The 26,138-nt window shown below is 44.7% G+C and overlaps 1 protein-coding gene across 2 annotated transcripts in view; it reads right to left on the bottom strand.

The window, feature by feature from the left end:
* Positions 1-3,764: 3,764 nt before the first annotated feature.
* Bmerb1 (bMERB domain containing 1) overlaps positions 3,765-26,138 on the bottom strand; it is a 91,246-nt gene continuing 68,872 nt past the window's right edge. Inside the window, exons 3-6 of one of the 2 annotated variants that reach the window (XM_051206713.1) lie at positions 13,862-13,935; positions 9,524-9,638; positions 8,441-8,562; positions 3,765-5,011 (exon numbers count right to left, since the gene is read on the bottom strand). In XM_051206713.1, the coding sequence (XP_051062670.1) occupies positions 4,899-5,011; positions 8,441-8,562; positions 9,524-9,638; positions 13,862-13,935 (424 nt within the window). In that variant the 3' untranslated portion in view covers positions 3,765-4,898. The remainder of the gene's footprint in view (positions 5,012-8,440; positions 8,563-9,523; positions 9,639-13,861; positions 13,936-26,138) is intronic. The other variant, XM_051206714.1, reaches the window with a different exon arrangement.

Genomic DNA, 26,138 nt, shown 5'->3' with positions numbered 1-26,138 from the left:
GGGATTACAGGCACAGATCCTCTGAAGGGAAGGCTTTCCCAACAGAAGTGCTACAGCTTCATTCCAGCAAGGGGGGAGGGGGCCAGTGTGCTCTGGTTAGTCAATGATGGCTGTACTCTTGATCTGTCCTGTGGTCTGCTCTGTGCTATGTTCTGTTGCGTTCTGTGTTCTGTGTTCTGTGTTCTGTTCTGTTCTATGTTCTGTTCTCTGTTCTGTGTTCTATTTTGTTCTGTGCTCTGCCCTTTCATCTGCTTTGTGGGGGAGAAGAGGGCAGGAAGGGGCACAATAGCCTGCTTTGGTCTAAGGATGCTGTAGGATTGCCGCTCCAAGGGTGAGTGATGGGGTCAAGCAAAAAGGGCCAGCTGTCACCTTAAAGACCATGGCTGGGGCTATCTCTGCCTCCAAGAATGCCAGATTTAATAATTCCTCATGCTTTTATAAACATTTTAAGAGTGACAGTTTTGATATAGATGTAGCACAAGCCTCCTTTACCTCTTGCTTTTCAGTGATTAATGTATCCACAGCTCTATGGGCTGGGCCTGGACAAGTCCTAGTTTGTGGCAATGGCTTGGCTTATTCCTTGTTGCCTGCTAATTGGTCAGGGTTGTGTGTCCTGGCTACCCTCCTTCCAGATATAGAAATAATACCTGGGGATGAGCCCATCCCAATACCCAGCTTAGACTATTTCACTCTGAGGCACAAGAGAGCAGTCCAATTCATTCCAATATTGGTTGGACTTGGTATTTCAGGAGCCCTAGCCACTGGTTCCGCAGGCATAGGAATAGCAATAAAATCATATTCCAAGCTGTTGCAACAGCTTGCTAATGATGTACAGACCATCTACAGGTCAGTCCAGGACCTTCAGGACCAAGTTGACTCTCTGCTGACAAGGGAGGCATTTGTTTGACTTTACAGGAAAAAAAATGCTGCTTTTATGCTAACAAATCAGTAATAGTTTGAGACAGAATCAAGAAACATCAAGAAGAGCTCGAGAAGCATCACAGAGATCTGTTTGACCAACCCATTTGGAGCACATGGAATGGACTCCTGCCTTACCTCCTTCCTCTGCTAGGACCCCTGCTTGGCCTACTAATTCTATCGCTAGGACATTTTCTGTTTAACAAATTGATGGCCTTCATTAAAAATAAATTGATGCTATAAAAATGCAACCCATACAGGTGCATTATCATAGCCTTGGTATGGCCGAAATGGGAGACAGCTATGATGAACTCTAGCCAATACACAGCTAAAGCTGTGTATTGATAAATTCATGCTCTTCTTGGTGAGCAGGGATGGTTAGCCAATGATGGGCAACAGAGGAAGGACAGAAAGTGTCCTGCCCCAGTAGCCCCCTAAGACAGGAATGGTCATCCAATGACGGGTAAGGCTATGCCACACTCCTGATCCAAGACTAGCACAGCCCCCTCAAGGACATCCCACCTCATTGCCTTTTTAATACTATATTTAAAAGAGAGACCTTTGGGGAATCCCAGAGCAAAGTTAGCATCTCTTAGTTAGTATCGCTTAGATACTAACATACTGGTAATTTTCCATTCCCCTATGGCTGTTTTCTGTTAAGCAAATGACACAGCCCGACTCTGAAAGAGTCCCAGTTGCCGGCTTATCGTATAGCAACTTACCTTATAGCAGAACACCTGCATTCTGCTTGGAAGGACATTCTGCCTCCCTCACATTCTCCCTCTGGCCCATTCCCTCATGTCTCCACACTTAAACCCTGTGGTTATATTCAGTAAACGAGACTTGATCAGAACACTGTCTTGTCTCCATCTCTCCCATCTCTTGTCCCCTCGTTCTCTCTCCCTCCCTCAGGGTTCCCGTCAACTGACCCCACGGGCAGGGCAGAATAGCAGGAAATAAAGATCTGCTAGGAGCTTAGTGGGGTGAGGACTGGAGTCAGAATATTTGTGAGGGATTGGTTCTTCTTGGTCCCTTAGCTTGCTGTGTTTTCCATGGGGGACAGCAGAGAGCCCTTTGTGTTGTCTTAGTGTTTTGTGTTAGAGTGTAAGAGTCTATAAGAAGTTGATAACATCTGTCCCAATTTCATGTCCACCATCATTCATCTTGTCAGCTTGATTAAGAGGCACCTGGGGGATCAATGAGGCATCCTTTAAGTGTGTCTATGAAGGTGTTCCCAGAGAGGGAAAAATCAACCTTGAATGTGGCAGAACCCCATCTTACAGCTGGGAGCCCCAATGGAATAGAAATGGGAGCAAGGTAAGGCAGGCATTGCTGTCCACTGTGAGATACAGGGCTCCTCCAACATGTGTCACTGCTATTCCGTCTTGCTCAAGTGCATGGAGCTACATGACCATGGAGAGATCCCTCTAAAACCATGAACCCAAGATCTTCCTCCTTAAACTGTTTGCAATAGGCATCTTATCACAGCAATGAAGTCTGAGCCACACAACAGACCTTTAGAATTTGGCCTTCACTGACGTAGGATCTTTGCATAAGATCATGAAGTCAGATTGAGTTAGGGGGCCCTAAACTCTATCACTGGTGTCTTACATGATAAGAGAGAATGCCTGGAGAGATAGGAGTGGGAACATTGAACCCAACCAAGGCCCAAGATTTCATGGAACTGAACAAAGAGAGACTCTGCCCATATACAGCTTTGGCAGGGAAAGCCCTAGGGACCCCTTGACTTCACACTGGGTTTGTGTGGTGCCGAGTCCCCAGTTTGTGCTCACTTATTATGGTTGTTCTAGGACACACATGCGACCTGGCTTCACACATGGTCTAGGGTGCTGATGGAGGACACAGTGTCTCCTGAGGCCAGTATTCTGACAAATGTCCTAGTGAGCATCTTCACTGTTAGGATGTCATGATGTAGTATTTGGGCTGAAGCAGAAACTCATCTGAGACAGAGTGTAGGGTCTGACACACTATCCACTCTACCAATATGCCAGGTCTCACAGAACTGATGTCAGTTTCAAAGCCATTGTGATGGCACTACACATCCATCCAAATTCACTGTTTTGTTTTGCTGTTTTTTGTTTTTTGTTTTTGTTTTTTTTTTTTTTTAGATGGAGGTCTTATTTAGCCAAGGATGGCCTTGAACTTCTGAACCTCCCACCTCCACTTCTTCTCTTTCTCGCAGTGCTATGAGTCAGACATGCAGTCTGACACTGTTTACACACCAGTTGGGATAGAAGCTGGGCTTTGTGCATTTGAGGCAAGCACTTTATCTAAGTTGCATCCCAAGCCAAAGTCACAAGTATTTTGAAAATGCTTCTATTAATTGTCCAATAATGTTGCTTCTACTTTATTTTAGAAAAAAAAGACAGAAATTCAGGTGAGTGTTTATCTCCTCAGGCTGTTGACTGTAACCTTATTATAATGTGGAACATTCTAGATGTAGGTAGGGACAGTCTAGATGTCCAGTAGTGAGGCACTGGTAAGAGAGATAACAGCATGTCCATGAGATGGAGTACTCATCAGTCATAAATATTTGTGAGGAATGTTTAAGGTTAACAAAGAGCTTTTAATGATTCAGGAGAAGCCTATGTGGTATAATATACAACTGAAAAGAAAGCTGGATATAAAATGTTTCAATATGATGCTAATCATGACAAAAGAAATGTATGAGAAGACTTCAAGGAAATATGTCAACATATCAGAGGTCACCGGGAAAGTTGTGAGTAGTTAACTTTTTTAAATATACTTTCTGTACTTTTTAAATTATTTCCTATGTACTCGAGTTATGTCTATAATCAAGGAAGAAGCAAGAACTTGTGAAATGCTGTGTGTGTGTTTTTCATTTTTATTTTCTCTGATGGATAGTTTGCACATCAGCAAATCTTGACTGGTGCTGACTACTTAGGCCAATCACAACACACATATATGCACAGAGAGGTCACACGGGCTGTGCCAGGCTGGCCATGGCAAATGTACATCAAGTTACACAGGAGAAGTTGTGGGGCTGGTTCAAACACACCACCAGACAGATGGGACATGGTTAGGTCAGGCTTCCTCTCTTGCCTCTCAGTTGTTCTTTACAGAGATGTGTGCTGGGCCAGCAGGGTGACCTCTCACTGGTATTGTCTGCAGCAGCCCTCAGTGGGAGAAGAGAATGTGGCTCGGCATCTGTTCTGCATCCCTTTCTCATCCACTTGGCTTTGACATTGGCACCTGTAGCTCTCCACAACCTGGTCCAAGTGCTGGATCTGTTCTTGTCCACCCATCCCTTCCCTGCTCCACTGTGGGCTAGACATGGCAAATCGAGAAAGATACACACCTGGCAGATACACACCTGATGTGAACTGTGCCCAGATACAGGATGGGAGGGAGCAGGAGGCATAAATCTAACAACACCACACACAAGCTCAGCCTTCACGGACAGGCCAGTATCTCTAGGAAAGTGATTATAATGGAGCCTAAGAGAAGTGTGGGCTGTGTGGGAGCCTCCAGGCTCCAGTCCCTGGGAGAGGACAAACAGGGAACAGGACTTGTATCTGACAGCAAAGCTGGGAGGGTGGATGGGGATTGGGTCCAACATGGTGCTAGATTATTGAAACTCACAGCTATACACACCTGGGGGTCATGCCCCTTTCCCGGTTCATTCACATGGTAGGTTAGTGAGGGCATACTGTTTTAAGGGAGGGGCTCTCTTGGTAGTTAGATAAACAATGAGACAGACTCCTGGGTTGGGCATGCTCTGGGGAGGGCCATGCGACAGTGAGGGGCTCTCTATTGCTACACTCTGCACAGCAGTGGCTGGGCCCACCTGCCATGCCCATGGCCCGTGATAGCAGTCATGGGCTTGCCTTCAACCCCTTCTGCCTTGGAAATCTCTTAGACCCCTGTAAAATGGGGGCTATGAGGACAAGAGGGTAGGAGGGATGGTCCCCATGGTTCTGGGGCACCCCACACAGGGGCTACATGATGTTGCACTGGGTGGCCCCACAGCAATCCTTGATGAGTGCCAGGCCTGTCTTGGCCACAGTTGGCTTGCTAGGTGGGGGATCTGCCTTCTTCTCTGCCCGGGAGCCTGCAGCAATAGAGAAGCAGAGGGAGAGAGAGAAGGTAAGGAGAAGCAAGCCCTGACCACTGGCAGTCCAACCCAAACCCAACCTGGGACTAGGCCTTGTCCTGGCAGTGTGGAGAATGGCTCTGCATTTTATGCTCATCACTCAGGGACCTTTTTGTCATTCATCCCTCAGGTTCCAAGTGCAGCTTTAGACTGTCTCCTAGTGCAGGATAAATGGGAAGGTTTGTTCAAGGTTCACACCTTTCAATTTAGGAAAATGCTCATGTTATCTTTTCAGAGTGCTCTACTTGTCATCCTCCATTTTGTCCACCTCAGAGCACCTATTTAAATGTAAGTTAGACCTTGTCATTCCGTCTTCTCTCTTTGCAGAAGCTGCTGTATTTCTACTGCCTCTTATTTGTTCTGCACCCTGAGTAATTTCCCCAGGACTGCCTTCCATTGTATGAAGCATGCCTCCAACTGTCTCCTCATTCAACCCTTCCTTTTAATGTTTTTCTTCTGTGGCAGTTTTATTAATGAGGCTAGTGTTTTTCATCTTGGGTTTTGTTTCTTGTCTCTTTAATAATTTCAATATGCTTAGTGCACTGTCTCTTCAAGATAGTCTCTTTTAAGATCTGTTTTTAAAAACCTTATGATTTATGTGTGGGGGGCCACTTGTGTGTGGAGGGCAGAGGACAACAGTGTGAGGTTCTCTCTTCACATTTACATGGGAGCTGAAGATCAAACTCAAGTTGCCAGTCTTGTGTAGCAAGTGTCTTTGTCCATTAAGACATCCCGATGGCTTCTTCTATCGGGTTCTTGGGAAGTCATTTTCTTTGTTGTATCCACTGACTCCTATCATGGTGATTCAATTTTTCACGGGTTTTAAGATTTACTGTGAGATAATCTTCCTGGAGGTTGTTATCTATGGCAGGCTGTGTGTATGAGATGTGTGCGCCCCCTTTGAGAAATTCTTTAAGTCCAGCTTTCCTGCCACTTGCTAATGACCTATGAAAACACAGTTGTCAAATGTGGGGAATACAGAAGGACTCCCTTGTATTGGTCACTAAAAGCACAAGGCACACAGCCCTGGCTAAAGTCAGTTTCCTCACAGGCCTATCTCTTCTATAAAATATCAAATAAAAAGATTCCACCTAATTGCATGGTGAGAGGGGAGACATGTACCTTCTATGTAGGAGTATAGATAGAATACAGTAATATATATATGTATATAATGATATCTATATATCATATATATATGATAACGATAGATAGATATAGATAGGTGGGGAGTGAGAGGTGGGGGAGAGAGAGATTCATTCTACAAGTTCTGTTCCTTTAGAGAACCCTGACTAATGTACAAGAAAGAGTCTGGCATTACCTTAGAGTTGCTAAGCTGTGAGTCTAGAGTTCTGGCCCATAGAGAAAGCCTGTTTATTAGAGTATGATGGTTCATAGGAATTTTCAAATTGATTGGATTGAGAATTGTCTATTTAGTAAAGCATACCTCTGGGTGTGCCAGTGGTGCTATTCCAGAGGTTAGAATGGTAGCCTCTGGCCTAGTGAACGGAGCCATCCCTTGAACGATTCTTAATATGATAGCATTGCTAGAGGTGGGAGAAGGTAGAGCAAGGCTGGCTTGGAGGAACTGGGTTACTGGGGCTTGCCTTTGGGGGACACATTTTGTTCTGGCCTCTTCTTGTGATCCTTTTTCTCTGATCCCTAGACACCATGTCAACTGTTCTCCATCATGCTCCCTCAATCATGGTAGACTGACACCTCTGAACCCAGGAGCTCAAATAAACCTTTACTACTTCAAGTTGTTCTTGCGGGCCCAGTACGGAGGGGCAATGGAGCAAGTGCACAAGTGCAAGGTCTAACAGGGTTGTGTCCCTGAGCCAATTTCTTGTTCTTTCTCAAACAACTCCCCATTTTCTGCTTAGTCTAAACTTACTATGGTATGTTATTTATTCATTTATTTAGAAATAGAGTCTCACTATGTAGCCTTAGCTGGCCTCAAACTCATATGGATCCACTTGTCTCTGCCTCCTGAGTACTGGGATTAAAGATGTACACCACCAATATCCAAGGATATCCACTTCTTTGTTTTTGGTTTGGCTTTGGTTTTTGTTTTTTGTTTTTGTTTTTTTTTGTTTTGTTTTTTTTTTTTTTTTTGACATAGGGTTTCACTGTATAACAGCTCTGGCTGCCCAGGCTGGCCTCATACTCATAGAGATCCACCTGCCTCTGCCTCTCGAGTGCCAGTATTAAAGGCATGCACCAACTTTGCCATGCAGTATATCCACTTCTTACAACTAAAAGAGACCTCACTGATGCAGCAGTTAGAAATATCTGCCAAACATTACATCAAAAAAGAGAATACATTGGCAACAGGAACTCTAATCACTTTAACAACCGATGGACATGAGGTATTTCCAAACTTGGCTCATGCAAAACTCTTTCTGTGCTGGGTATCTCATAAAGCTAATAATAATTATTTTTTAATTTATTTTTACATTCCAACCCCAGTCCCTCCTCCTTCCTTTCCTCCCACTCCCTCCACTGCCCCCTCCTCCCAACTACTCCAGGGAGAGGGTAAGACCTTCCATACAAAGTCAACTAAGTCTGTCCCATCATCTAGTTGAGGCAGGACCAAGGCTCCTCTCCTTCCCCACACTCCTGTGTCTAGGCTGGACAAGGTGTCTCTCCGTATAGAATGGGCTCCACTAAGTCAGTTTGTACATTATTGTTAGATCTTGGACCCACTGCCAGTGGCCTCATATATTGTCACGGTCACACCATTGTCACCTACATTAAGGGAGTCTAGTTAGATCTTATGCAGGTTCTCCATTTGTCAGACTCGAGTCAGTGATCAGCTCAGGTCAGCTGTGGGTTTCCCCATTATGATCTTGACTCCTTTGTTCATATTTTTGCTCCTCCCTCACTTCTATTATACTCCAGGAGCTTGGCCCATTGCTTGTTTGTGAATTTCTGCATCTGCTTCCATCTGCTTCTGGAAGAGACTTCTAGCTTCTCTGGAGTTGTGGTTTGTAGGGTGGGTATCGTTTGCTTTATTTCTGGTATCTAATAATTATTTTGAGAATTGTGTTCCTGGCTCTTTCAGATTCCAGCCCTAGTAGCAGCTGGAGCTCCTGAAGGCCATAGTAGTCATCCTATTCTTTTAATGAAACACATCAAATTGGGACTATGGAAGGACAGCTGCTGCAGACCAGCTGCTTACACTTGGGGAAAATGACGGCACAAGGCTCCTGGAACCAACATTAATTACTAAGAGTTTCAAGACAATTGTAGCAAAACAATAAAGCAAGCATGGAGTACATCAGGGCATGGACCTGGGAGGCCCATGAGCTGCAGGCCCATGAGCCTGGCCGTGCCTGCTGCCATCCCATGCTCAAGCTGTATTTATAAAGTGTGTCTTATTCCCGCTACCCTCGCTTGTTTGAAATCTTCTCTCATGCAGGCACTCACTGGCTGAAGATTTGGTTACTTTGTCTAGAGGTTTTAACTTGATCCTCAAGAAATCGGCCATTTCCTTGTCTTCTTCCTGTTCCCTGGGAAGATGGATATGGAAAAAAGAAGAGGGAAATGAAGTCAGAAAGGAAAATACCAGTGATACCCAGAAAGAGGCTAAGCGTGAGGAGACATGTTGAGCTTTGTGAGTGGCGTGTCCATAATGGCATGTCATTCTGTTAGGTGAATCCTCTCTTTAATGAAGACACACACCTCTGTAAAGTGCTGGTACAGAGTTAGAGGGAGACCTCAAGGCAGAAATAAGGACACTTTAGTACCCAGGCACCTTGTTGGGATGCAGTGAACCGAGAAGCATCTCTGTGCCTTCAAGCTAGTCTAGACACCTTGACTCCCACAAGGTCCCACCTCAGAGAGAAAGTCACCTTTGCTTTCAAGAATAAAATGGGTTTTGTGTAGCCCAGGTGACTCTGGCAAAGTTCTCAGAGGACACAGATGAGGAAGAGGGATTGCCTCCTACATGGAGAGAGACTCCAAAGGCTTAGTCCTGGGACGACAAGACACACAGCTGCACCCAGATCTGGCACCCTTAGGGGCCTCTAGTCAGTTGTACAGCTCCAGAGCCAGGGGGGCTCCAGGCCAAGACTGGCAGGTACAAATGGATAGGAAACAGCATGAGGGGAAGAAAAGGATAGCAAAGCACAAAGTTGGGAACTTGGGAGACACTGTCATGGGGGCAGGATGTTTGTACACATTGACAAAACTTTTGATGCATCTAGATCATGTGTTCTCTATAACAGGATGGAATTCCATCCTGCCCACCTGCCTATATTACAGTCAGCTGAGATACACAGGACTTTGCAAGACTTTGAGGATGAAATGGTGTTTTTCATGAATATGAAATAGGTTCTCAGAAGTGTTTGGTGTCTGGGGAGCATTGGCAGAGGCCATGCCTGTTAGGCAAGGCCACATGTCTCAGGAGCAGACAAGGCTGTGGGGTGGTGCAGGGAGTAGAGGCTTGAGATCTGGTGGCCTAGGGCCCACCTTAACCGTTCCACCTCGGCATCATCCACCAGGAAGTCTCTCTTCTGCACCAATCTGTGGATCTTCTGGATTAACTCATCTTCTCTCTGCTTCTGCAGCTTGGTTTTTTCTTTTTCTGGGAGGAAGAAAACAGTGGGGCATCTATGATGGTGTTTGTCTGCAATCCCAACACTCAGGAAGTTGAAGCAGGAGCGTGGTGAGTTTGAAGCTAGCCTGGGATAACATGTGAGACCCTGTCTCAAGACAGAACAAAACAGGCAGTGAGTATAAGTGGAAACTCTGAGTCGGAGGGGACAGTATTGGATACGTGGCTCCACTACTTCATTATTGGGTGAACTTGTAGAGGAAGCATGACCTCTTGTGTGTTTGTTTATGTGTATGAATGGGCACACATATGTGTCTATGTGCTCACTCATGTGTGTACGTGCAAGTGGAGGCTAATGGTTAACACTGGGTGTTGTGCTAGGTAGTTTTGTGCCAACTTGACGAAAACTAAAGTCATCTAACAGAACCTCAGTTAAGAAAATGGCTCTATAAGATCAGGCTGTAGGCAAGCCTAAAGGGCATTTTCTTAATTAGTGATTGATAGGGGAGGGCCCAGCCCATTGTGGGTGTACTATCCCTGGGCTGGTGGTCCTGGGTTCTATAAGAAAGCAGGCTAAGCAAGCCAGGAGGAGCAGCCAGTAAGCGGCACCCCTTCACGGCCTCTGCGTCAGCTCCTACCTCCAGGATCCTTTCCTATTTGAGTTCCTGTTTTGGCCTCCTTTGATGATGAACAATGATATGGAAGTGTCAGCCAAATAAACTCTTTACTCCCCAAGCTTCTTTGCTCCCCAGTGTTTTCATCGTAGGATTAGTGATCCTAACTAGGACAGGTGTTGTTCCTCGGGTTCTGTCTAACATTTTTGATTTGTTTGCTTTGGCAGGGGTAGGGTGGGGGGTGTTGTTGTTTTTAGAGACAGGTTGGCCTGTGGACATGTATTTAGTTATGATTTGTGCAAAGGAGATGGCTCAGTTGGTAAGATACTTCCCTTTCAAGCCCAAGGACCTGAGTTCAATTCCTAGGACCTGCAGAAAAAGCCAGGCATAGTGGCATCCACTATGGAGACAAGCATATTCTTGGGTTTTGATCACTATCAAGTCTAGTATAATAGGGAACTGAGAGACCTTGTCTCAATGGAGATGGGCAATGTTTCTGGAGATCTGACACACAGATGTGCACACATATGACAGTATTTATATATGACCCTGAATACTTGTAAATGTTAAATCACTTCCAGGTTGCCTGTAACATGGAACATAACACAAACATTTAGTAAACAATTGTTAAGTGTATCCTCTATGGATCTTGACAAGAAAAGGTTTGTTCAACTTTCAGTGGGATATTATTTTTCCAGGGGTTCTTTCAGTCCACAAATGGCTGGATCTGTGGATGTAGAACACACAAGGCACTCTGAGCCACCTGGAAAGGGAAGGCAAGGTAAAGCTTTCTTGGTGACCCAAAAGCCATGCCCAACCTCCATGTAGCAAGCATGGATGGTCACCAACTATCACCCATTGGTGATATGGTGTATGGCTTCTATTCAACAGGGCTCAGGTTGAGTCTCTAGACCATACAATGTACTACACAGCCCTCTCTGCCTTATTCTCTGAGTGCCAGCACCTATGGACTCTCACAAGGAATCTGGGGGACAGTTTCTTTCCCATCCACAGCACTCTGATATTTTCACACCTTAGCTAGAGCCACCTGGTGCTGGGCTTCTGACAGACATTGGGCCCAGGATTGCTCCCCTACATTTTCTAGCTCTCCTTTAGCTGAGCACTCCTCAGCCTCTCCTGGATGCTTAGACACAGCCTTTCCAGCTAACCAAGGGAGGAGCCACCTCCTCAGACTTACTCTGTGTAGCTCACCAATCAGCACTGAACCAAGTCTCCCGGCTGTGGCCAGTGCTTCATCCACCCATCACACCCTCCTTATCACCACTTCCCACCCACCTGCTGGCACCATGTGCCTGCTCACTGCTGTGTCCCAAAGACACTCAGGACAAATGGCCAACTGAGGTGTCTATTCACACCAAAGCAGACACTGGCTGCCAGGTTCTCAGCATCACAAGTACCTGTTACAGAGTCTTGGCTCCTCCCAGCACTTTTTTCTACGCTAAAATCTCCAGCCCATGGGCCTGGCTTTGCTCCCCTTACCCCAGCTTCTCCTTTTCTATATAACTTGGCCATTTTGGCCATGCCTGCTCTCTTGGTCCTCTTGGGCTCTCTCCTCTCTCTTCTCTTCCTCTCTTGCTCTTCTTCTGTCTCCTTCCTCTGGTGGCCTGATCTATGCTGCTGGCCATGCTCAGTCTGGACTCTTGCAGATGCCTCTGGATGGTCTCTCCCTCATATCTACAAGAAAGCCATCTCCTCAACCATATCTCGAAGCAGTCTGTCCTTATTTTCATTCACTTAGTAATAAGAAGTCCACCTCACCTATTGTGCCACACACCTGTGTCCTTAAGGCCCCTCTATGCTTGCTTCTCCTTTCCTCAGCTAGGGCTACTGTCTATCCTCCCTAAACAATGCTATGGCTCCCTGTCCGGTTTCCCTGGCTCATAGCTCCTGTCTTTCCTGTGACCTTTACTGTCCGGAACAGATAGGGTTGCTGTGATGGTCTACTGGCCCTCTCTGCCCAGGTGTGTGACTTTGGGTGCATTCCTTGACCATTTTGTGCATCCAGTGTTTCAACACAGACTGTCATAGAGTTCTTTTAGGTTGCTTGGTTGGTTGCTTTGAAATAGGCAGACCTCATACTCATGATCCTTATGCATCAGATTTTCCAAGTCCTGACATTATCAGTATTTATACATGACCCTGAATATCCTCTTGTATACATCAAATAACTTCCAGATTGCCTCTCAGATGGGACATGCACAAACATTCAGTAAACAGTTGTTATATGCACCAGCCATTCCAAACAGCCCCAAGTTTTAGGAGAAATAAATCAAGTAAAACTCTTGCCAAGATCAAGTTCTTCAAAATGAAGCAGTGTCTTTTGATAACCCTCCCTGAGTACTGAGTACTGTCAGACTCGCACACCTATCATGCATGGCCCAAGTGTGATGGTTAGCCTTAGAATCAACTGAAAGGAGAGCTACTATGAACAACCATGAGGGATTTTCTTAATCAGTTTATTTCCAGTGGGAAGCCCGGCATCAAATGTGGTTGGCGCTTTCTGATTACAGCACAGATAAAAGATGCAAGAAAGAAAGCTTTGGTTTTTGCATATTATTTATTAACATTTATGAAATCATCTACCTCTCGCTGATTCTGTGGCTGTTATGATCCTCTGAAGATCTCACAAACAGATTCCTTGACCTTCCAATGTTAAGTGATACCCAGTGGCTCTATAGGACTCTTCCAGGCCCTCAGGAACAGATTGGGACTACTGAAGCTTCCAGCCTCAAACTGAGCAGTTACTAGGCTCTTAGTCTCTCCAGTGTGCAAAGGTCAGAGAACATCATGTAAGTCAACTTAATAAATCCCCCAAATATCTATTCATCCTATGGGTTTGGCTCCTCCAGAGAACCCTCACTAATACAACAGGCACTTGACTACCTACTCCTTTGATAAGCGCAAGGCCCATGGGGCACCTAATCCAGAGTGTCTGGGGAGGTAAGTCATTTAGAGAGAAAAGGATCAGATAATCTGAACCATTGATAACTGATAGATTAGATTTAACCCCAACATTAAGCCTATGACTTCTTTACTCTCCCTGTTTCCACACATGATAAAAATGGCAACAATGGATCTGAGCCAAAGTAATGCTTGGCCCTAAGTGTACATTTACCTCAGGGATAATTAGACACGGGCAGCTTTATTGTACTTTTGCAGTACTGGGGTTCAGGTCCCTGCACATATTAGGAAAGTATTCTGCCACTGAGCCATTCCTCTCAGCCCCTCATGAGATTGATGTTACAAATATTACTATTCCATTTTCAAGTAAGGAAAAATTGAGTCTTGGAAAAATAAAGTGGCTTGCCTGTGGTCAAAGTTGGCCCTGCTTGACATAAACTTGTGCTTACCTGGTTATTTTGAGATACCGTCTTAGTCAGTAGCCCAGACTGGTTTCAAATGTGTGGACCATCTTCCTGCCTCCTGCCTTCCACAAGCTTAGATTATAGGTATGTGTCCCTATACCCTGTAGGAACTTGTGTTTAAATCACGGAGCCTCCATTGCAAGACTGACTCATTAGGAAAAGAGGCAACCCCATTCCTCCCAATCCCATGGGTACAGAGGGCAGATAGAAGCTGTGGGCAGTGGCTAAGAGAGGATGCAATTACTCACATTACCTGGGATGGCGACCAAGTTCTGCAGCTCCTGCTTCAGGTCCATGATGTCTTTGCAGAGCTGAATGTCATCCATCCTGTGGGGGGAGGGGACACCACAGAACCACAGAATAAGTTACTTCAGCAGAAGATACCCCAGCATCAGCCTGGTTAAAACATGGGGGGGGGGTGAGTACCACTTCCAAGGGCTCTGCTGCCTGCTTAACTTCCCTGAAGGAGGCCTGGGTGATGAGTGACTAGCCTGTTTCTGGATAAGTATGGATAGTCATCACCTTTCTCTTTGCTGTGACAGAATATCTCAGAGAAGTAACTTAGGAGGAGGTAGGGTTGTTTAGGATCATAGTTCTGGGAACGATAGTCCACCATTGAAGGATGGCAAGGAACTAGGCAAGGTGAGTCTGTGAGTCTCTAAGCTGTTGGTTTTTTTTTTTTTTTTTTTTTTTTTGGAGAGGTCTCACCAAGACTGAGACTGAGACAAGTTTATTGTAAGCAATCAGACTTTTTATTTTACAAATCGATCCCAGTTCCCTCTCCCTCCCTTCCCCCCTCCCTCTTTCCCTCTTTCCCTCCCATTCTATATTTACAAAATCCTGACCAGGAAACAGAGATATCACTTGATATTGTTACTATACAAAGTATTTTGGCAATTTGCTCCTTTTTTCTTAATATCTTTTTATTTTATAATGATATGCAATTCTACTTAATAATACATCTTGGGCATGGTTCCCTATCAGTACATGCAAGTCGACTGTTTTTTTTTTTTTTTTTTTTTTTTTTTTGTAGATGCACAGTATTCCATTATGTTGATATACAATGACTGATCTACTGCTCACATCTAGTGATTAAATCCTAGAAATGCAAGCTGTTGGTCAAGCAATGTAAACACATTTCAATATGAATTTACAAATTCCTTCAGGGAACTGTGTTTAAGTAACTGGGTTTCCTTACAGTTCTGCTATGTATCATAGTAGAATGTACGTTATTAAAAAAATTAACTTTGGTCCAAGTCTGTAGCTCAGTGTGTAGAGTGCTCTCCTAGCATGAGCAAAGCCATGGGTTTGGTTCTGGTGCTCTGAAGAACAGTACAGCAGATGAAGTGGGAATGGGTCTTTTTGGAAACAGCACTCTGTGTTGGTCTTGACAACCATCCTGGGACGAGGTAGAGAGAAGCTACCAATGTAAGCCTAGGTCAAGGGACTCAGCTGGACCACAGTTAGTCAGGACAAAAGCTCAACTCTCTGGAGAATGACTGCTCACCTGCCTACTCATCATCACCACGCCTTCACCAACCCAGAACATGCTTGTGTGTGTGTGTGTGTGTGTGTGTGTGTGTGTGTGTGTGTGTGTGTGTGATTAAAAGCTCACCCTGAGAAAGGTTTGATGGGATCTCACTCAGTGTACTTGCTCGTGGGTTAATAAAGACTTTCTATTGGCTTAAACCCGTCCGAGCAGTCTTCTCTGGTAAATGCTCCACCATAGGTTTCCCCCAGCAACTGTTCAGATAGAGGTATCTGGAATCACTACTAACACAGAAATCCAGCTAAATTGTGGTCCTAAATGGGGTGACAAGATCTCCAAGGACAACTGATGTGTCTGCAGACATACTTTAACTCCCATAGGTAGACATTGTTGCTTGAGGCCTCGAGGTGTTGCTAACGCCTACCAGTGTATAAGCAGTGCTCCACAAAAGAGAATGATCAAGTTGAAGGTCAGCAATAGCCAGATAAAACTCAAAACTCAGATGCTTTATTGAAAATGAAACAGAGACAGTGATAGAAACAGAAAGACAGAGACAGAGAGAAGCTAGAACTTGGACACCAAAAGGCATGCAAGCTGCTTTTGATCAGTGTTTATCACAGCAGTAGAAACCCTAATCAACACACCTGACAAAGGCTAAACAAATGTCCACGTTCATACATCAGGGCTATTTGGCTTGAGGAAGTGGAGTAGCCTGAGACGGTGTGACACATGCACAGAGGGCAGAATGTCATTTAGGATCTGTGGATCTGTGAAAGTTAATACAGCCAACTTGATCACTAGGACACAAAACTCTGAGCATACATTGAGCCAAACCTGACGACCTGGGTTCAACCTGGAAGAAGTGTGTCCTGGGTACTCACTACAGTGGCATGGGCCCTCTCTCATCAATTGATGAATCAGGAAAATGCCCCCACAGACTTGCCCACAGGCCAATCCTATGGAGACATTTCCTGACTGAGATTCTTCCTTTAGTTAATCATACCTGCGTCAAATCAACACAAAAACTAGCCAGCACACCAGAGTGTATGCATCAGTGTTATCCCTGGAGTTGCTGGTGTGCTGACAAGTCTCCAGGGAAGCCTGGCCCAGCCATTCCCAGCAATATTCTGGGGCCAAGGTACAGAGAGGAAAGAGAAGCTCCTGGGACATCCTTGAAGGTCTGGCTGTGAGTTTCCTCTCTGGGGCTTTTAAAATATTCTCTATCTTAATCTCCATTGATGTCTCCGGGGTTGTAACCAGATCTTCTTCCCTGAATGAGACACCCACTCCCCAAAAGAACATCATATCCCCTTGAGAACAGCTTACACTTTCTTTCAAGGATATTCTAGCTGGGCTGTAGTGGCACATACTTTTAATCCCAGCACTTGGGAGGCAAAGGCAGGCAGATCTCTGTGAGTTTGAGGCCAACCTGGTCTATAGAGTGAGTTCCAGGACAGGCTCCAAAGCTACAGAGAAACTCTGTCTCAAAAAACAAACAAACTAGACTGAGTTTTGATTCTTTTGTGTGTATGTGAACTTTAAATTTAATTTACCTTTTATTTTACGTGTACACCTGTTTTGCCTGCCTGTATGTCTATTTACCACACACCTACCTGGTGACTCTAGAGGCCAGAAGAGGGCATTGGATTACTTAGTCCTGGAGTTACAGATTGTTGTGAGCTGCCATGTGGGTGTCCGGGTTCTCCGGAAGAGCAGCTAGTGCTCTTAACCATTTCTCCAGCTCCATTAAATAATCTTTTATTGACATGTATTTATCTTATGAGAGAGGAGATTCAGTCAGGAGGGTGTGTGGCCCTTTTAAATGCTTTCCAGACATTAGCTTGGACTTGGCTCCTAACTAAACCTTATTTCCAGTGATTTTTGCCTGTCAGCCTTCATCATGCTCACTTGCCTCTCCAGAAATTTTACAGCTTTTGTCACTTCAAGAATATATTTTTTAAAAATGCAATCTAATTAGTGTTATGTATAATATAGAAGAATGTGGCCCTGGCTGTGAAGACAATTTCTTGGTTTTTTTTTGTTTTTTTTTTTTTTTTTTTTTAATGAATCGAGATGGCCTTGGAGCCTCCTCCCTCGGCCACCTGAATGCTGAGATTATAGGTATATGTCACTATGTCTACTTTAGTTGTTTTCTTTAAACTCTCAATCTGTATCTTGTTATGGCAGAACAACACCTATGAAGACAGGACTTAGTCAACTTTGTTCTCTAGCTTCATTTATAAGTTGTGGTTAGCCTACCAGGCTGTTCTGATAATGGTGGGATACCCCAGCCTCCTTACTGTGCCATCCCTCATGAAGGGTGCCCTGTGGAGGAGTTCCCAGTTGTGTGAGATGGGCCAGATGGGCCTGTGAAATGGCTCAGTGGATAAAGGGGCTTTGCCACCAACCTGGTCACTTGCATATGATACCTGGGACGCACAGAGTTGAAGGAGAAGAATGACTCTGACAAGTTGTTACCTGACCTCCACGCACACACAGTCGTGAGCATACACAGGAACTGAGGAGCTGTCCAGTGAACTGGTGGGACGTAAAATCCAAACACTGGCAATCCATGTCAACACTCTGAAGACGGTTAAATCCTTTAGTCTTTCTATTCTGTTTATGAATTTTTATCCCAAGGAGCTGATGACTACTATAGCCCATTTATATTAGGAAAAACTGGAAGTAAGTGACTGTCCAATAGCAGAGAATGGCTGAAGCAAATTATGGTGCAGAGGCAGGAACTATAGTCCCTGAAGACATTAGCAGTATGGGAGAATAAGCCCTATGGGAGCAATTCACAGGACAGATCACTGCTTATTACAATATAAAGCACATTACAGGTATACCACACCATCCTACAGGGCAAGCGGTTATAAAAAAGATCAAATTGAACTCTAAAGTATATGCTAAATAAACAGAAAGGGGTAATAAAGACTCCCAGAAATAGGTTACATAATGCTTTATTAACTTTGAATTTTCTAAGTGCTCATGAGAAAAGAATGACAACTGTGAAGAGACATTGGATAGTAGAAAAAAGTATGGAATTAAATCAGTCTGTATACTTTAAATATTTGCTAACCTCGGACTGGAAATCAGGATATGTGTTATTTTGGGGAAGAGGTTACGCTTTTGCTTCCACAGGAGAAGAAAAGCTATGGATACCATCAAAATTGATAAAGATTAGATTTGAACATCTTGATTAGAAGAGGTGATAGTTAATAAAACACTGTGGCTATTCATTCTGAACTACCTTTACAACTACAAAATGCTTTTTATTTGATCAGAATACTTTCCATAAGGGAACATTCCCAAAGTTAGGGTTGGGGCAGGGTTTAGTTTTTGTCGTTTCAGGAGAATGAAGGCATCCAGCTAAGGAAGCTGAAGACCACTGGACAAATGAAACACCAGAAGGAAAGGAACAAATCATCCAGAAACAATGTCACAAGAGAAACAGTAATTTGGCCTATTAGCATATCATATCTCCAATAGGATAAAATTTCATGTGTTTGTTTTTGCTTTTCTCTACAGACATACAATACAAATGGTCTTTTTTCTTGTAGTCCCAGTCCAATTAAAAATGGAAACTGGCTTTGGAGATGGAGTGTGGCTCTCTCCGTCTCTAAATCCAAGCATTCTTGTTAAAGTAAAATCCAAAATCTCTGTCTCATATCAGAAAAGCCACCTGATAGGATATAAAGGTAGATTATTGGAATCACACAGAATCAGCTAACCTGAAAAGGGGGAGCTCATGGACCCCAGTCTGATAGCTGGAAAGCCAACATAAGACCGACCCAGAACCCCTGAATGTGGGTGTTAGTTAGGAGTACTGGGCAGTCTATGGGGCCTCTGGTAATGGATCAGTATTTTTCCCTAGTATAGGAATGGATTTTGGGAGCCCATTCCACATAGAGGGATACTCTCTCTGCCCAGACACATGGGGGAGGGCCTAGGCCCTGCCCCAAAAGATATGACAGACTTTGAAGACTCCCCATGGAAGGCCTCACCCTTCCTGGGTAGCAGAAAGGGGATGGCTGGGGTTTGGTAGGGGTGATAGGGGAGGAAGGGAGGGTGAGGGAACTGGGATTCACATGTAAAACAACATTGTTTCAAATGTAAATAAAAACAAACAAACAAAAACCAAAGTCAAACAGATATATTTTAGATAGGCCATCTTCAAAAACTTCAGAGATCTACAGGATATGGCATTTAAGATGTTTTAATAATAGGTTCTTATTTTGTAATGATGAGACATTTCTGCTCCTGGCAGCACCAATCTACTTCAGAGAAGATGATGGACACTGAAGAACCTCTTTCTTTGTGGTAAAAGTTAGCCACTGGGTAATAAAGTGCTCTTGTATCAACTGCTGACAGTATGCTGTCCAGATTGGACAACCAGGACACAAAAGAAAGGACTGATGAACTTTGCCAAGACAAGGTAGGACAGCCCTTCAGAATATCCTGCTTAACAGAAAAGTCTGTCAGATATGGTCGGCCTGTAGGTTGAAGATGGATGCCCTACTGTTGCAGAGGAAACCTGGGTGGCTGTCCAGACAGCCAGCTGTTTCTGTCATTTCTCACATTTTTTGGAAGTCATGTTGCTTCTGCTTCCTGCTTACTAGGGTAATGTTACCTTCTTGGGTCTCTGATGGAGTTGAAGACATTATAGTTATAGTTTTTCTTGTTACCAGATTCAGAAAAGAAATTTACTAAAGTGTTATAAAGTGTATATGGTTGAGAGACATTAAAAGATAGTTTTGGTAATGCAAGTTAGAATAGGAAGTGAATTAGGTACAATCTTTTGAACTCGCCAAGATAGGATAGATAGGGAGTATTTTCTCTGAATTTGTCAAATGCTAATGGACTAGACATTGTTGATGTATTTATTGCCTGTATGTATTGTATATAGTTATTGTACTTATTGTATATAGTTTTTCTTATATTATTTATAATCATTTTATTTTAGGCAAAAAAGGGGAAATGTGACATTTTGTTTGTGCTCTGACAAATAAAGATTACCTGAACATCAGAGGGTGGGGCTAGCCATTAATTAACCATAGAGGTCTGGAGGTCTGGAGGTCTGGAGGTCTGTACAAACAGACAGAAAGTGATACTGCTGAGCAGAGCAAGGAATATAAGGTGGGAGGAGACAGGAGCTTGCTCTCTTTTCAGCTAAGAAGTTGGTGAGGTAAGATGTGGCTGTGGCTTACTTCTTTGTCTCTCTGATATTTCAGCATTTACCCCTATGTCTGACTCCAGGTTTATATTATTATGACCAATTAGAATTCATGCTACAATGGAGGGATCTGGAAACTACTATAGTAACTGAGGGTACCCAGACTCAGAACAGAAATAATATGCTCTCTCATATGAAGACCCTCTTTTACCATGTTCATGTGTTTGTTTCTAAGTGAATAAGTGTATAGAACAGTCTGTGAAACCAGAAAGGAGATCATGAAAAAGGAAAAAGAGGTATCAAGAAAGAGTAGGGCTAGGGGTGGTGGCGAATGCCTTTAATCCCAACACTCAGGCAGAAGAGACAGGCAGGTTTCTGTGAGTTAGAGGCCAGCCTGGTTTACAGAGTAAGTTCCAAGACAGCCAGGGTTACATAGAGAAACCCTGTCTCAACAAACAAACAACAGAAAGAGGGGAGGGAGGGGGAGAGAGAAAGAAAGAGAGAGACAGAGACAGAAACAGAGAGAGAGAAAGCAGAAGGATCAGAAGTTCATACATATCATTAACTAATATAACAAATTTGAGATCAGCCTGGACTACATGATACCCTGTCTCAAAAAGCAAAGCAAAGCAAAAAAAAAAAAAAAAAAAAAAAAACAAACCAAAACAAAAAAACAAAAACAAACAAACAAACACACACACACACAAACAGAAAACCTCAATCATAAAATAGCCAGCCTTCCAGTAAAGGCATCTTGGTGTCACCCACAACTCTACCTGTCTTTGATAAATGCCTATTTCTCAGGTTTCAGAAAGTTGAGAATTGGGCACCAATAAAGCAGTCACCTCCCCATTCACTAAGCAAGCTGTGCCCATCCCTGCATCTGTCACCCTGAGAGGCAAGCTCTTGGCTTAGTCCTTAAATGACCTTCTATGGTCACTTAGTCTCTGAATCATGATCCCAAAGATAAGTATGCTAGTAACCCATGAACCTGTTACTATGTGCAGAAAAATGAAGGTTGTAGTCATGACTAAAGAGAGGATCCAGATTACCCTGAGTCATCCAGCTGGGCCATAGATGGGCACATAGGTGTCCTTCAAGAGGAAGATTTGATATAGAAGAGAGACAGTGCAGGACAATCTCAGCCGAAGAGAGATTTAAAGAGGTAAAGCAAGTACTTCAGAGACAGAAGGGACTGCAAGCCAGGAACAGCCAGCATTGTGCAATGTTTTTCTCTGTGGATAATGGTCATTTATCCTCTCTCTCTCCTCTCTCTCTCTCTCTCCCTCTCTCCCTCTCTCCCCTCTCTCTCTTTCTCTCCCTCTTCCTCTCCCTCTCTCTCTCTCTCTGTTCAGATGTGCTCCATGGTTTTGCTTATGTGGAGGCCTGAAGAGGTTGGGTATTTTTCTCTGTTGCTCTCCATCTCCATTGTGAGACAGTTCTCACTGAATCTAGAGCTGGTGATGACAAAGCCTAGGGAATATGCCTGTTTCTGTTCACCAGTGTTGGAGTTTATAGGTGCTCCTCTCCACAAGCTCTGGTTGCCACAGCAAGCATTTTATCCACTGAGTCATCTCCCTGGCCCACTGTGGTGACCATTTTAATCAGAGCAACTGTATCAACCTGGAAATGCCCCTCAGGATGGGGTCCTTTGGGATTCCCCCATAATAGGGTGTGAAGAAGGTCTACCTGAGATCCCACCCACTGTCTTCAGCAGCTCCTCCCAGCAGCTGTACCTAATTCTGCCCCAGTTGCAAGTGGTCTCAGGTGGTGCTAGAATGTATGATGTACATTGAAGTTTACCTGAAGAGACTCATCTATGCAATGGTGATTGAGTGGTTATCCATGTTAACATGAAACTTTTCAGAGGTGTGGCTATTTGGGGTCATCCACACTCCTGTAGGTAACCCCTTACCTTTGCGCCTGAAAAATAGGCCCAATAAGCTTGTTGGTTCACCAAGCTACCTTAGTGGTCAGATGAGCCCTGTCAGGGGTGAGTAAATGTTTGTTCATGTCTCCCCAAGGAAAGTTCACACAATAGCAAGAAACAGAGCTGCAAAAGCTGGGAAAGGCTCTCACCCAAGAGCCTCAGCAAAGAGAGGCATTTCTTGGGCTCCTCAACTGTGGACTGGGAAGGTGATTGTCAACACTTCTGACCTGTAAGGCTGTAAAGAGAACAAATGGCCATTGCATTAAAAAATGTGTCTTTATACCTTGTCAGGGAGGCAACTCTACTTTCTTTTCTTTTTTAAGGTTTATGTATACAGTATTCTGCCTGCCTGCATGTATGCTTGCACGACAGAAGAGGGCACCAGATCTCATTACAGATGGTTGTGAGCCAACATGTGGTTGCTGGGAATTGAACACAGGACCTCTGGGAGAGCAGCCAGTGGTCTTAACCTCTAAGCCATCTCTCCAGCCCCACAAATCTACTTTCTGAAGAGTCTATACTGAGAGCTGTCTGTTCCTGAAGTCTGAGCACATCCTCCCCTGGTCATACTGCCCATATTCTCGGACCCCAGGGAAGCCTGAAATGGGACAGTGTAACAACAGAAACAGGAAGGTGAGACCTCACCCACTCATTAAATCTTCACTCAGAGCCATTGCTGGGTTTGACCAAATGTCTGGGACCACTAACAATGAGTGTAAATGGCCTATGTTGGTGGCTCTTGTTGAGATCAGCATCCAATGAGAGACTTGTGGAACACTCATGTCAGATTTACAAACACAGACAAAGGCTTCTGAGAAGAGGATCAGGTGCCAGGAAATGGCTTATTTGATAAAATGCTTGTCCCACAAGCATGAGGATTTGTGTTTGATCCCCAGTACAGGAAAAAAAAATGTCAGGCTTGGGAGCATGTGCCTGTAATCCCCAACTATGGACATAGGGACAGACCTCTGGGGCTTGATGACTAGCCATTGTAGTCAAATTGGTGAGCCCCAGGCCAATTAGAGACCCTACCTCAAAGGAGGTGGACATTGTTCCTAATGTGAATATTTTCTGACCTCCACATGCACCAACTCACATATAAAAACACACATATACATATAAACATATACTAATAGATACATCTGACACCCACATTTATGTACATACATGTGCACCTGCATGTACAAGAATAAAACATATACCCCAGAGTAGACTGACAGTGGTAGAACTGGGCACAGATGGGGTAAGGTGGCTTCCTTGGTGTGTGACCCTGGATCTATGTTCTGCAGCAAGAGGAAGAATTATTCAGGGGTCTTAGTTCACTGGGGCCACTGTGATAAACACCATAGACTAGGTGGTTTATAAACAAGGCTGAAAGCCCAGCCTACATCCAGGATGGGTCTTCATACCTCAATTACTCAATCTACAAACTCCCTTATGAACATGCCAAGAGTGTGTCTTCCAGGGGACTCTAGATCCTAAGCTGACAGTGAAGACTAACCATCACAGGCACAAATTCCTATTTAATCATTAAAGCCAAAGCTTTAATGCCCCCCCCATCCTCAGGGGCTCTCAGTTAAGACTCAAGTATTGGAGGGTGAGGTTAGGGCAGGAACTGGGGATCTAAGCTGAGCATGGGCAAAACACACACAAGGCATAGACAAAGAGTAAAAGAGCATTGACACAAAAGTCCCCAGGACAGAAGTGGACCTGGCATGTGTGTCAAGTGACAAGCCCAAGGAAGGAAGAAGGGGAGGGTCAGGGCTAAAGAGTGGCCAACAGAGAGGTGGGAGTTAATGTTGACTGGAACTCAGTCCTCAGCAACAGCTTGACGACAGACATTTATACGGTGATGTGTCAGCAGTTCTAGTGGATGGGGTCAGTGCCCTTAGAAGAGCCTGTGGGAATAGGACCAGTGAGATGGCTCAGGTGGTAAAGCACTTGCTGTACAAGCCTGCCAATTTGATCCCTAGAATCCATGAAAGGAAAACTCTCCAGTGTTGTCCTGTGACTTCCTCACCTGCCTTAGCACCTGTGCACATGCCATGCACACATGTGCACAGGTGCGTGAGGGAGTCCATTGTGCTCTCTGTCCCTTTAGTCTCCTCTGGAGGACATGGCATCAAGGGGCCATCTTGGAAGCAGAGAAAAACAGCTAATGAGTCTGCCTGTGCCTTGATCTTAGACTGCTCAGTACTCAGAACTGGAAGAACTACTTCCAACAATTGTGAACTACCTAGTCTAATGTGTTTTATCACAGCCGCAGGCTTGGCTAAACCTGATGTGCAGATTGGAAGATCCCATTCGTGGCAGTGGGAATGTGGGCTCTCTGGAGGTCATTGAGATAGAAAACAGTGGTCAGCTGAAAGCAGTCTTAGGAAGGGACAGGGATACAAGGTTGTTATGGACTTAACATGGAAGGTAAGATCAGAAGGGGACAAAGATGACGCTCAGTTTCAGAATTTTGTGGTTCTGGTGCTGAGCCATTTACTCAGGAAAGGTTGGCAGGGCCTGGGGCTTGGAGGGGCCTCTGATATGATGGGTGTCTTAGTCAGTGTTCTGTTGCTATGGAGAGATACCATGACACAGCAACTCATAAAGGAAAGCGGGCTGGCTTGCAGTTCATAAATTTAGTCTATTATGGTCATGTCAGGGAGTCTGTCAGGGAGTCTGTCAGCGTGCGGGCACACATGGCACTGGAGAAGTAGCTCAGAGTTCCTCATCTAGATCGATCGGCAGGCAGCAGGGAGACACCGGGCCTGGCTTGGGATTTCAACCGCCCCCCTTCCCCAGGGACACAGTTCTTCCGATGAGTCCACACCCACACCTCCTAATCCTTCTCAAGTAGTTTCACTCCCTGATGACTAAGCATTTAAATACATGAGCCTAGGAGGGCCATTCCTATTCAAGCTACCACAGAGTGTTTAATGTCTCAGAGAAGGCAGCAGATACTGCTCTCAATGTTCTTAGAAATTCACTGTTTAGTGGGTGCAGGGTCACAAAAATTGAGACAAGGTGGTGTCACACAACACAACTGCACCCAATACTGTTGTGGGATATTTGCACTGAAGACATATTGCTGCGATTGGTTTAATACAATGGCCAATGCAAGGATTCAGGCATTAGGCTGGCCTGCCCCAACCCCTGGCAGAATGACTCAGGCAGTGCTCTGGTCAGCCCAGGGTTCCATGAGTACTAGTCTACAGGCAGGTGTAAAGGACCCCTTTAGAAGACAGACCCCTGCCCACTTAAGCTCTTTTTTTGCTCTCTCTCTCCTGCTTTCGGTTGGCCAGCAGCTAACCCCCTCTTTTTTTTCTCCCCCTCTCTCCCCTCCCTCTCTCCTCTTCTGTTCCCGGTGCCTCTATGTCTCTTCCCTTCTCCCTCACTCTCCTTTCTAAATAAACTCCTCATTTAAGCTCTATCTGCCTGGTGTGTTATTCCCTGCCTGGGTCAGCCTCACTGGCTATGCCACCTGCTATGCTCTCCCACGTGGTCCCTTACCTTGGGACCCCACTGACCTGGGACTGTCACTCGGGACCACCACCTCCCACCCCTTCTTCAGCTTTTATTCCTATAACTGTAGCTAAAGAGCAACAGCCAATAGCTAAGAAGGAGCGATAAGCGGGACTTGTGGTCAAAGAGAGAAACTGGGGAGATGAATCTAGGCATGTGAGAGATGCCAGTGAAACTCCGAAGAAGTTGTACATGTGGTGAGGAGAGGTAACCGAGCCACGTGGCAGAGTGTAGATTAATAGAGTAAGGTTAATTTAAGTTGTAAGAGCTAGTTGGGGAAAATAAGCTATGACCAAGATTCCATAATTAAGTCTCTCTGTCATTATTTGGGGCTGGTGTCCCAAAGGAAAGTCTGATTACAACCCCCAAAACATTCAGAAAAAACCCTCAGGGGAGCCAGGCATGGGGGCAGCAGTATGTTC

Source organism: Phodopus roborovskii, unplaced genomic scaffold, assembly GCF_943737965.1.
Source record: "Phodopus roborovskii unplaced genomic scaffold, PHOROB, whole genome shotgun sequence".
Classification (NCBI taxonomy): Eukaryota; Metazoa; Chordata; class Mammalia; order Rodentia; family Cricetidae; genus Phodopus; species Phodopus roborovskii.
Note: the sequence above shows the minus strand (reverse complement) of the source record. Positions and strands in the feature narration are given on the sequence as shown.